This window comes from Mesoplodon mirus (assembly GCF_964341445.2).
Source record: "Mesoplodon mirus genome assembly, chromosome: 16".
NCBI classification, from domain to species: Eukaryota; Metazoa; Chordata; class Mammalia; order Artiodactyla; family Ziphiidae; genus Mesoplodon; species Mesoplodon mirus.
Window position 1 is genome coordinate 38,531,358 of NC_138992.1, and position 13,140 is coordinate 38,544,497.

General features: G+C 48.1%; 1 protein-coding gene across 1 annotated transcript in view; it reads right to left on the bottom strand.

The window, feature by feature from the left end:
• Positions 1 to 5,814: 5,814 nt before the first annotated feature.
• The window catches only part of PTDSS1 (phosphatidylserine synthase 1), a 67,041-nt gene continuing 59,715 nt past the window's right edge, over positions 5,815 to 13,140 (bottom strand). The window contains exons 11-13 of the mRNA XM_082601611.1: positions 9,572 to 9,640; positions 8,770 to 8,839; positions 5,815 to 6,915 (exon numbers count right to left, since the gene is read on the bottom strand). Coding sequence (XP_082457737.1) covers positions 6,806 to 6,915; positions 8,770 to 8,839; positions 9,572 to 9,640 — 249 coding nt within the window. The 3' untranslated portion in view covers positions 5,815 to 6,805. The remainder of the gene's footprint in view (positions 6,916 to 8,769; positions 8,840 to 9,571; positions 9,641 to 13,140) is intronic.

The following is a 13,140-nucleotide window of genomic DNA, read 5'->3' on the forward strand; positions in this document are numbered from 1 at the left end:
GGGAGGGCAATCTGCTTTACTCTGTCTACTGATTCAAATGCCAATCTCTTTCGGAGACACCCTCACCGACATATCCGGAAATAATGCTTTACAAGCTGTTTGGACATCCCTTAGTCCAGTCAAGTTGACACATAAAATTACCCATCAGTTGACGTGTACATATTCTATGGCCATCACCGCTAGGCTTATCTTCACCTTCTCTTGAAATTACTTAGATGTACATACACAAAACCTTCTGGCAGAGACACAATTTTGAGGAATGGACCTGCAGCTGAGGTTATCCCGATCGTCAAAACGTACATAACATCCACTCAGAGATTTCTGAGAACCTTGGCCCTCTCCTCCACGCCCTACGTGTGGTCTGGCTAGTCCCATGCTGAAGCTGAGCCTGGCATTTTGTGAATCAAATGTGGTCCGAAGAAAATGACAGGAAGACATGAAGGCGAGCGTGGGAGTGAATAGGTGCTTGTGAGCCTATATATTTCTGTGGGTGGACACGCCTGTGATCTCCAGCATCATGTTCTCACGCACCCTCCTCTGCTGTCAGCACACTTCCTGACCACACAAAGAAAAACACAAACCCATCAATTTTAATAGATGCTCTGGCAGACTTGGGCTGTTCTCACAGTAGCTTGGGACCCTGGGTGTTTTTGCAGCTTTCATCCATCATTTTGAACTGGGACGAGGTTGGGCTTAAGGGCAAACATGCTGAAGCCCAGCAGAATGATCTCAGGTCCTGGATTCTGTGGTCAGAGTAGGGCAGCAGGAATTCACCTGGTGACCAGCGGCTCCTTCCTGCCTCAGAGGAGCAAGCAGCTGCTTCTTCCCTGCGTGTGACGTCTAAGCCTGGAGCTGACCCACCCCAGGAATGAAAATTCAAACCCAGCCGCCGTTTGGTCTTCAGGATGAGTTTGCAGCTGTTTTCACTGTTTGCAGCAGCGGGGCAAGTAGAAGTAAGAAGTCTGTTCCCAGTGAGTGAGCAGACCTTGACTGCTAAGAGGGACAGGAAGAGAATTTCAAAACATCTTACAGAAAAAACCTCCTCCTGGCAAGTCAAAATTGGGGGTGGGGCTTGCTAAGTGACAACACCAGGGGTTGGTTCGGAGCAGAGCGACCAGATCGGCAGGCTGATGACTGTGGAGGTGTCACTGTCACCTACAGTCCCATCCCTCTCTGTGAAGAGAGGCATTTCAATCTTGGGCCAGTGAGTCATCAGAACATGCTATTTCTCATTTTAGAAAAAACACTCTAACCCAGTGGGATATTTCACTGTTATCTGTTCTCCTTAGAAATATAGTGATGGTGGCAGGCCCTTAGAAATTAAAGCCATATGGATACCATATTTAAAGAAAAAAACACAAAACACAACAACCCAGGCTGTTACATTATTGCTGACCATAGGAATTCAGTATTTATAATTTACATTCTTTCCCATACTTTGCTGTTTTTCAGAAGTGAAGAGCAGAGGTTTATGGCCTCGCCAGATTGTAAATCAGATTCCTGAGGGCAGAGGGAGCTGCTACGGGCTGGAGGAATTGCCCTCTGACAGTTTGCAGAATGCACCAAAACATCGGGAAAAGAACCCAAATGGAGAGAGATGGGAGCCTGCTTCAAGGAGCGTGAGACACCAGTTATTCCTTCCACCAAGCGTGCAACCAGCTGAAATCACACTGAGGATCAACATCTGCAGTGGCCTGGAGGTTTGGCCATTGCTATAAAGCGAGCACCAGGGGGAGGGGAGGCAAAGGCATGGGCGCCCCCAGGGGATCCTCATCAGCCATTTGTTGAGGCTGTCTGGGAGCAAGGCAGGGGGATAGATGGAGGCTCGGGTCCGGTAATGGGGCTTAAGACATGTGCCCAAGAATTAAGACAAGGAGCCTGGAGTTGGAGAAAGAGCATAAGGCCCTGGGTTGATCTGACATCCCCTAGTGGCTGTGTACTCTTGGGTCAAGTACTTAAGCCGCATGACCCAGGAAAACAGGGATTAACAGCAAACTCACATGACTGAAGAACACACATACGTCACAGGGGTGTGTGTGTGTGGGGGGGGTCGCAGGGACCCCCTTTCCCTGGAATTAGAAGTGCTGCTCTGGCACTTGACTCTCCAGCAAAGCCAGCTGAGTGCTACGGTGGCCACTAGGGAGACTCGAGGGAAGGAGGGGTTTCCAAGAGCCCCATCCAGAGGTCTTTCGAAGGATCCCAGTCCTTCAAATGCCTTTGGAAGATTTGTTAGCGGTGGCCCTAGTGAACTCATCCCTCTGCTCTTGGCCTAGATTTCACACAGTCTAAGAGAAGGTAGAGGATTCTCAACATTTTGAAACCTGGGGATCTTCATAAGCCTTTCCCAGGTTGCACCCATAAAATACCTAATCAGCCCGTGAATATGTAGTCGGATTGATGAGACTGAGTCAGGCAAGTGGGAACGAGAAGGTTTACAGTCCAGATTTTCCAGTATGGATTGTAACATAAATCCTGACTGCAATTTGACGCTGTAATTAAGGCTATAACATGTATACTTCAGACATGAGAATGCAATATTTTAGGTCTTTGGTCTCAGGTTTCTCTACTTTTCTTTTAAAGGCAAACAAACCTTATTTCCTGTGTTGTAAAGCCACACGAGTCCCCTTTACTCAGCGTCCAGAAAAGGGCTACACAGGAACACTGGTATCTGAGGCCCTGGGGAGACTGTGTGGAGGGACAGGAGGCCAGGCACATCGGAGAAAACCTTCCTGCCATTTGGGGCATATGGGTGCCCACAATTTGCAGGCCCTTGGAGAACATTTTCAGAGCATTCCAATAACAAAACAAGCAAACAAAATTAACACCTGGGGCACAGGAGGTTCAAGCATGAGCCCAGAATGGCTAAGGAGGTTGGGTGGTTGGTTGCCATCAGCTGGGAAAGCAAAACTCTCAGGCAAATTCTTTTTTCGGAATGATGTTTCTGTCCTCACTGGGTTTATGAGAAGGGGATGGAAGAAAGGTAACGTCAAGGTAGACAAAATTGCAGATGAATTTCTCAAAGGGATTAAAGGCGATCTTTAGTAAACATAGGTGACAAGGAAAATTTTACATTTCAGCATTCCCACACACTAAAAAAACAAAAACCAAAAATATACACATCCAACTATTTTCCCCCTTCTTTGGTAGACATTAATAAATAATTCCTCTAAATTCACAGAAGACAGCAAAATAAAAAAGCTGTAGGTATTTATTGCATCAAAGGTAATATCAGAGTTAAATTTAAAAATTTTGTAACCTTCACCTGTGATAGTCCTAGCATCAGGTTTAGAATAAAATGTGATAAAGTGAAATGTTGTAAAAATCTATTATGGGCTAGCAACCAGACTCTGAAGCCCATTGGTCTGAGCCATTACTAATGCTGAAACTCATAAAGAACCAAATCTCAAATATAACCCTTGCAATGCACATGCACAATGAAGGCAAGAGATGCACCTGTAATGAAACACTGAGGAACAGAAGTCTTGGCTCTCCTCACATCTTGATTTCAATCATAAAAGTGGGAAATACATTGAGGATTGCAATTACCAACCTGGGGGATACCTGGTTTTCACAGCAATTAAAAGCTCTGTAAGTGAAGCCCACCCGGTGAACACGCGGGTAACACTAAGCATAATTAAAAGAGCACAGAGCACACAAATTAATCCCCCCTGTTTAAAGTGCTCACTTCCTCTGGTTTCCAATGGTTAATTTTTTTCTTTTCCACCCTGCATTTAGCTCCCCCTGTAAGGGCCTGACTAACTGCACTATTATCAACAAATAAGGCAACCCAAGGGTCCATTTCCAAAGGGAGACCCCTGACAAAAAGAGGTATCACTTAGAGATGATGCAGAGCAGCTTCAGAGGGGAGACCAATAGGGCTGAACCTGATGTATTTGGTAAAGAATTTTATTTCTCCTAGGTGAGTACTTTACTCATGAGCTCACGACAGAAGCAGTCATGGTGAAAATAAGACTGGCATTTATAGGATGTCTTTTATCATCAAAATGCTTAAAACAGGTCAATGAAGTGTCCTAGCATTGCTATGGCAGCAGTTTGGCCAAGGCTTTTACAAATGGTGAAAACAGACACAAGAAAAGCAGGGAAAGGCCACGGAAAGACCAAGAATGACAAAAAAGAAAAAGTACTCAACACTCCAGGCCATGCTACATTACAGAGAAATATACGTAAAGAATTCTTCGCGTATTACGTCCAAAACAGTGGTGCCTTTTAAGAGGGCAGTTTGTAAATGGCAAATGTGAGATCACTTGCAATCAAATCGTTTCTGATACTAAATGACAAGTCTGATGAAAGGGACTAAAGGCGACCTTTAGTAAACATAGGTGACAAGGAAAATTCTACGTTTCATCAATGTGAAGCCCATTTGCATAGAAATGACTGGAAAAGGTAGACCAAACCCAGCAGCAGTTTCTAGGAGGAATGGCAGCCGTGGATCTGTCTGGTAAGGGAAGCACTAGTTTTGGAAACACTGTAGACAAGAGCTCTTACTGAAAGGGGAAAAAAAAAAAAGATTAAACTCAAAGAAAGGATACGGAAAGCAGCTGAGGACTTTCCCGGCTGTTCCGTACAAAGCCACTGAGGAAAGACTGTCTCACATGCACTCTGCTTTCACGTGACCCAAGGAAATCCAAGTCATCACAGGTAGGCAGGTGCCTCCCCTAGGCCGGCCTTGGAGAAGGAAACGTCTTCTTCAGCTGCACCCGGCTATTGATCAGAGGAGGGTTAAAGAGCCAGAAAACGAACTTGGAGACAGTCAGGGAGGTGGCCCAGCACGAGGAAGTGGAGTCGAGGCCGACGATGTACACAACGTCCGTGATGCACAGAAGTGCTCGGAGAAGCAAAACGAAACAAACTCACCTACTTTCAAAGTCAAACAAATTTTACATTGTACCTCTGTTTAAGAAAGGCCTCTCGGGGCTTCCCTGGTGGCGCACTGGTTGAGAGTCCGCCTGCCGATGCAGGGGACGCAGGTTCGTGCCCCGGTCCGGGAAGATCCCACATGCCGCGGAGCAGCTGGGCCCGTGAGCCATGGCTGCTGAGCCTGCGCGTCCGGAGTCCGCAACGGGAGAGGCCACAACAGTGAGAGGCCCGCGTACCGCAAAAAAAAAAAAAAAAAAAAAAAAGGCCTCTCTGATGGGTGATAAAAGAGCACGTGGTCTATGGGACAAGCACCTCTTTCTTTGCCTCTCTTCAGGACTATCACGGGAAGGATGGGACCACTGCTGGGACCGCAGGGCCGGCACAACCCGGCGGCGCACCAGCCCAGTGACTGGCGACACTTTCTCTGCTGGAGACGAGCACAGCAGGTGATCCTCGCTTTGCGTGACTCATTTAACCCCTTCACCCTGGGATTCTTTTGCAGGAAAAGAAAAACATGACACTTCTATGGGTAAAGACTTCCTTAAAGGGGAAAAAGACATTGAAACCTTTGTGCTCTGTGAAATGAGGGAACAAAAGGGTTGCTTTCAGCAAGTTTATATCTGTAGGAAAATCAACTGGGTACCGGCCACTTACTAGAGAAAAAAAAATCCAGCTTGGTTGATGTAACCATTACTCTAGTAAGAAAACAATGACTATCTGGTTCATTTCCTATTGATCACTTGGGAAGGTTAGGAAAAGGGACATATGTGTCTGTAAGCCCTCTAAAGTACACATTTTCTTCTCTTTTCTTCTCACTACGTAAAACACATACACATTCTTATTATCCTAAAGTCACTTGAAAAATATAGTGATGGCTTACAAATAGTGGAAAATACCAATAAGAGGCAAAGAAATGAGCACTTTACAGAGACCGAATTTGATGGGCTTTAACGTGAACCGTTTTATTTAAAACAGGGATCCATCAGAGGTGGTGAACTCTCAGGGTCAATGTTCTAGAGCATGGCACGGATGGATGAAAGGGAATACTCACCAGCACCTCACACGGGACTAAAAGACAATGTCATCAACACACCATGGCAGGAAAACAAACAAAATGGAAAAGGCACCTGGAGGGGAGGGGCTGCGGTGAGCACTGCCTCTGGGCAGGTCCACGCCTATGCACTGTGGATAAGTCTGGACAAGCGACATTGGAAAGGGAACAAAAAGGTTCCGATCTGAAGCCCAGGATCCTACGTGGGTAGCTAACCTTTCTTCAGCCTGGTTTCCACCCACTGCTGTGTAGTTTCAGGTCCTAAAAAGGGGAGAAGGCTGCTAAAGTGTAACACAAACTCTCCCCCACTTTTTTTCCTCTAGAAAAAAAAGAGAAACCTCCCCCAATTCAACTTCAGCAGTGGCTTCTGAAGGCTTGTAAGCATCCTGACATAAAAATAAGAAACAACAAAATAAAAGACAGATAAGTGGCCTGGACTTAAACCAGTCAGTCAAACGGAAAGGCAGATTCAGAAAAATAAAACCTGGTGACCAGTCCGTCAACTGTCTGGTTGGTGCCCTGCCTGAGTGAAGATGTTTAAACTGCATCCACAACACACGCAAGCACAGAACTGCTTCTGGCAACTGAGTAAATAGCTACCCTCTCCTTTGAGCACTGTCCTGCTACCGGTGACCACGTGCCAAGTGCTGAAGTTACAAGAGACACCCGAGTGGCGAAGGACCCCCAGCAGTGGTCTGCCCGTGTGGCCGGGTCTGTGGGCAACAAGACTTATGCTCTCAAATAATGACCCCTCCCAGCCCCCGCTCCTTCCCGTTCACGCTATGCATTTCAGCCTCCCCCCAGGGAGGTCCAGCCGATTCCGTCCCCTCCCAGTTTGAGGCACTCCCTGGAACATCTTTGATTAACCAGGGTCCTTCATTTCTTTCCAACTCCGTTGGTGACTTTTGACTTGGAATGTCGATTCCTTCTTCTGGAAGAATGGCTCTCGCTGTTGCCTGGATGCTTGGGTGGGCCATCTTCAGAACCTGGCCAAAGGAATCGGGACACACCGTCACTGTGGGCTGTGGGCTCCCGGCTGTGGGCTCCCGGCTTGCGGCTTCTGAAGCCTCTGATCTGGTTCTCCCTGTCCGGGCCGCCCCACCGCTCCTCCACTGGTCCTTGTGCGCCATCTAGTGGCCTCGTTAATGAATCAAGGCACAGAAGCCCCGGCACTGAGTTAGCGCAGCTGGGGCCAGGGTGTGCAAGCCATGGCTCCACAAAGAGCTCCTCAGGAGCTTCCTGAGGATACTTACGTTCACACCTTAGGGTGGATCATGGTCATGGTGATGGGGACCAGAAGTGAGAGCACAAATAACATCGAAGCACAAAGGAGGAACAATTAAAACAAACCACATGGGTGTCGAGTCTACCTTAGCATCAACTAGGTGTCCACACCTTGATCTGCTACACACCATGGTTTCTAAGTACCTAAATTGGAATGGATTCTTGACTTGGCAAAAATCAAAGATATTACATGCCCTCAATGGTTTGATCTGGAAGCCACCTTTACAAATCAGGCCCCTGCTGCTGCTTATGACAGGCAGCCCCAGAGCCATACACTGAAGATGCGACATGCCCTCAAGAAGCTCAGTCTGCAGGGACGGTGTCGTCTGTCACGCTCTATCATTTGTGTGGGAGCTTAGAGAGAGACGTCTACATTGGCTGAGTGCTGGGCAATCAGCAGGCATCAGCCAGGTGGAGGGTGGAGCCAGGGTAGTGGTGGGGTGAGGGTGGGCATGCCGGGTAGGGGTGTGTAAGGCCTGGAAGGTCATTGGAATTTTCTGGCATTAGGCTGGCTCTGGCCTCGGGCTGAGCACGTGGAAAACCTCTGGCTTAGCAGCTAAGCCAAAAGGTTCTCTGCTCCAGGGCTCAGATTTTTTTTTTTTAAACTGTCTACCTTTCATTTAAATATATCTCTACCATTGCTTGTTTCTTTTAGTCTTTTCAGTGGAGAAACCGGAATTGCCACGGACTGATCTCTAGGATGGTTCTGAATAAGGGAGCCCAGGGGAACCCCTGTGCCTACCTCCATCAGCATTCCATAATAGCTTGCTGATTCAGGAGAAATCATCTCAGGGTGACCAGCACTCGGTAGTGTTTTCCCCAGGGACAGCTGTGATGAGCTTCACCCCAGAAGAACTCAGGAGAGCAACTGCCTCAGCAGTGCTTTCCCCTCCCTTGTCCCCACTTCTCTGAGCAATTCTGTGGGTTAAAATTCATGGTCTCTGACATTCAGTTCTCTTCCTTCAGTCAAGCCCACAATCAGCTCATAACTGACATGGAATTACTATCCAGTGGAGCCTCCTCTGGGTCACTGTTCTACAAGTCAAATTCTTTAAGATAACCAGGTGGCCCCAAATCTTTCCAAAATGCTGCTTGGAGAGAGGCCAGTGGGAGATCCCTGACTACACTGTTGAGATCCCTCTCATGCTGGTCTATCTCTTGAATGAACACGATTAAGTCGATCCACCTCTTTGGAAAGGTTTCTCCTCCTGGCACACAACTCTTCCTAACGCTTTTCACTCACAATGAAAGCCAAGAGGAAGAACATCCCCATCAGGATGCTTGAGACAGTGGGATCTTGTTACGTTTTCCTGTCTCAGAAAAGGCAGAACCACGTGGCACCTCTTCTTACGAAGCAAGTTTCTTGGGCAGAACCCGTGAGCACTTTGCATGTTTCTTAATAAGTAACAGGAGACATGCGATGAGTAGGTTTGAGACCCTTCAGGGCATATATTTATCAACATTCGGAAGATAAATACTGATGCTAAATCCCTTTACTGGGCCTTGGGAGGGAGAGGACCCAGGAGAGTTTTTAACAATGAGCAAGAGAGAGATACCTTTTGTACCTTTCCCGTGAGGCCAGGAGATGTCAGGGCTGTAGGTGCCATCTTCACACTCTGAGTAGGTCTAGGGAGAGAGGCAGGCTTAGTGGTGGAATTTCAAGTGCTCCCAGCAGGAGGGGGGCCAGCAAACAAGCGAGGCTGCTCAACTCTGGCCTCTCCCGGGCTGGGGATCCCCACCAGCAAGTGCAGGATGACCTCACGCTTATGCTCTCAGCTATAAGATCAAGGCTATATCCCAGGTGATGCAGAATACATCTTCTAGGAAGCGCCTCTAGCTCCTTAGACTAAAAGTATGAATAAAGAATGAAAGCTATTATTTTTACTTAAAAAAAAAATACAGTTGACAAGACTGCTACGGCATTTTAAGCCCACTCACATCTATCCTCTACCTTAATCTTCATCTACTATGAAGTGGGCAGGGCAGGAGTTTCCGGATGGGAGCCCCAGGCTGGGATACAGGAAGAGGCCTGGACGGAGTGAAAGACCTAGCTTTTCAAAAACTGCTCTGGGGCTTGCCATGCAATTTTTTAAAATATATATATATATATATAAACAAATAATTAAGCTTTAACCCCTTCAAGAAATGAGGATAAAAGTCCTGACCTATGGAATAGGGCAGTCATGAGCAAGGATGGCAACTGATAGGAAGTGAATTCTGAACTGGCTACGTTTCTAAAGCAGGGAGGCTGACACCCGGCTACATGCCACATCCTCACGTGCATGTGCTCTGGGCTAACGCGCCCAGCAGGACGTGGTTGGTTTACATACAAGGCCATCTCCACCCTCCCTTCTGTACCTTTTCTCGGTGACCACAGTGCTCCGCGTACCAAACCATGCCGTACAGACACAGGAAGGTAGTGAAAGCCTGGAAGAGAAAAGCAAGCACAAGACCATTTTATAAGTGAGGGTGCACAAAAAAATCCCATTTCCCGGAGCTTCAGCGTTTCAATGGGAATTCATACACGATGGCTCGACGCATTTCTGCCTTCTCTCCCGGGATGCCGGTTACAGAATGGCTGGATGCGGCAGAGGTGAACCCCGGGGGGCAGCACCCCTAAAGCTTTCGGCAAGAAGAGTTCCGATGAGGCCACAGTTACCACTGTGACTCCACTGTCAGAGTGAAGATCATTTCTAGATGTGGGATCAGGTGGGATGCGTTTTCTGAACAGCTCTACAGGTTCTGCCTAAGAGGACGTATAGGACTCTACATTGTATTTCTTTTTTTTCTTTTTGGCCTGATTTTCACAGCCCATCCTCTGCACCCTGCCGCCATCACTACAAAGAGTTAAAAGGACTTAGCTTGTCAGCTTCTGAGGGGAAGAGGATTTCTGAATGAAAAAGCAGTTTCATTCAGTCTGGGGTCACAGTGGTGCCGGAGGGCATTGGGGACACACACCCAGGTGTAGGTGGCAGACCCCAGCGGGATACCGCTGCCCTGGGCTTGGTGCTGCTTTTTAGTCTCAGTGGCCCCGCTCTGACCCCAGTTCTGGTTGCTTTTGTTTTTCTCAGTTAAGTATATAGGAAGCTAAAGGGAAAATAAAAATGTCTTGTGAGTCCTGGTGTGAAAAGAGAAGGGCATGGTCCACGGGTACCCAGAGGCCAGGATCACCTCCGCTTCCCCCCGAGTGTGCCCCACTGGCCCCCCTGCACCCTAAATTATACTCTAATTTAAGGAAAAAAATAGCACTTAAGAATCCAAGGTTTAAAAATGCGTCAAAAAACTACAAGTCGGGGAAAACTTCCTGGCTGTCTGGACTAAGCAGTGTTGGGCCAGGTCCTCCAGCCATGCCTCCGCTTCCCCTCGTGACTGTAAGTGAATCACCAAAACCCAACCAAACCAAACTGCCCGTCCTGCCATGACGTTTCTTCAGAATTCCTTGATTTAGGAACCCACTGACAGTGAATCCTCCTCAAGGATTCCTAAGCTCCATCTCTTCCGCTGCATTTCCTCTTGGGGACCTGTCACCTTGACCCAGGCATGGGAACAGTTGTGAAATCATGATGGACTCTTCCCTTCTGGAATAATTTTAATTCTTTCGAAGAATCATAACTTTAGATCTAGAGGCATGGCCTCAGAGATCGTTAATTTCAATTCCCCTCATTTCACAGCAGAGGAATGAAGGCTCAGAGAGGCGACTGCCTTCTCAAAGACACACAGCTAGAGTGTGGCAAGACTGAAGCCAGAACGCAGGTCTCTTTATATCCCTGGATCAAATTTCAGGGATGGCTATCGAGATAAATTCTGATTTTATGTCTACACATCTTTATATCTCTATTGATCTGTCCACTCATCCATTCCTGGAGGAAGAAAAGCATCACGGGGAGAGCCAGTCTCATCCCATCCCTCTGCACAGCCCACAGCCTGGAGGGTGGAGCCAAGACCGCAGGGAAGGCCGGGCTGTACGTTCCCATCACCGCAGCTTGTAGTCCAGCCCTGGCCCAGGTCCTCAGGTCACTGCCGTTCACTGAGTGTCTGCTGGGCGCACAGAGTCACCTTAAGTCTCAAGAAAGAAGGGAGTCCAAGCGCTCCAGCGGGCCGTTCTCCTTCTATATCAATGAAGTGGGAATAGCGGCACGGTGGAGAGGTAACATGAAATATAAGAAGGCCCACTAGTTCATTTTATATTAAATCCATGTGCAAACTAGCATAAATTAGGAATTTTTTTAAAAAGCTCATATCCCCCCATCAAAAAATTAGGCAATGAATGAATATATTAAAATTACAAAATGAAAACTACTTCTAATCTTTAACATATTCCAGTACTTGTTCAGATTCCTAATATACAGCCACCATTAAATGTACGATTTTCACGGCATGGCAAGAGTGGGAAGGCTAGAGCTTCCGCAGTGTGTAAACCTACGTATATGTCAGCTCCCTGACAAAGGGCAGAACAGGTCGGCCTAGGTTTCACAGGGAGGGCAGGGAGGACAGGTTCCACCTGCGTGGACCAGTCAGTGGCTGTGCGGGTGGGGGCGGGGGGCGGGAGGGGGGCGCCGCTAGACCACGGGAGCAGTCAGGGCTGGGCTGGCTGTCACTGTGCATCCCGCCCACCAGAGGGCAGGCGTGTGGGGCTCTTCCTCCTCCTCCCCTGGCTTCCTCCATTCCCCTGGGAGGGCAGGCGGGCATCTGGGGCTGCTCTAGCAGCAGACAGCTGGGCAGAGCTGGCATTGCAGCGGGGCAGGCAAACACTGGCAGGTGCTGGGAGACAGATGCTTATCATCACGATCACCATGCAAAGGGCCTGCCGCAGCTGCCAAGTTTACCACTTCACCTGGGTACAAGAGGCCCCTTTTATACCCTTGTCCCAGGAGACAAAAGCTTGTAATTTATGGGTTTGCAATCACACCTGTGGAAATCTAGGCAAGTACCCACTTAAAATGTCAAGGCCTGGATTTCAAATGACAGTTGTACGGATTTTGTTTAAATAAAAGGAAGAAAAAAAGAAAAACGTGAGGGCTAAGAGCCAAGGCAGCACACACACACCCCGGTGTGGCTTCCACGCTATGCTAAGGTGTGCTCAAGTCACCCAGACTGATCAGACAACTGGTGCTGGGGCAGCTTATTAACCAGCATATGGGAGCTTTACTTCCACAGTGATCTCAAGTTCTGTGTATGTTCTCCTACCAGGCAAGGCAAATAATTGGGGGCTTTGTTTCTCTTAGTGTGGAGGCCTGGTGTAACTCAACGCTCTCTTATTCAATAGTGTTTGCCTCACTCCTAAGATTGAGACCAATCTTGATCTCTAATAAAGGCCATGATTATAAAAACGTGCCAGGACCTTATTTCCACTCTTTTTCTCTAACTGGTAAATGTGCAAGGCAGTGGGGACCCCTAATCATCCCAGCCAAAGGCCTCTTTTCAGGCCAGGTCACCCTCCATGGCATTCATCACTGCTAACTCTAACTGGGGGATTCTGCTTATCTTCAAAGTCCTCTTTCCTGTGGCTCTTTCTTGCCCTTGGCCTGGCCTCTAAAATGTGGCTGCTCCCCAGACGCCATTCTCAGCCAGCTTCTCCTTCCCACACTATGTTCCCCGACTCTTACCGACCCAACGGCTCCAACCGTACCCTACACACAGATGCCTCCCACCTCTTCCACCTCCAGCACCGACCGAGTCTTTCCAGTGCTACTGGACAGACCAGAATTTCCAATGACCCAAGACACCTTCACCTGTAAAATCTAAGGGTCCCTCACACCTAACTCATCTCCTTTCGAGGGGCTTCTCTGATATCCTCCAACCTGTTACTAGCACCGGAAGCCACCAGTGGCACAAACAGGAAAGCGTGGAGTTGCCCTCCCCAGCTCTCAGAAGGGGACGACATCTATCGAGTTGGGCTCTTTAGCTCTTGGATCCAGCCCTTTCTC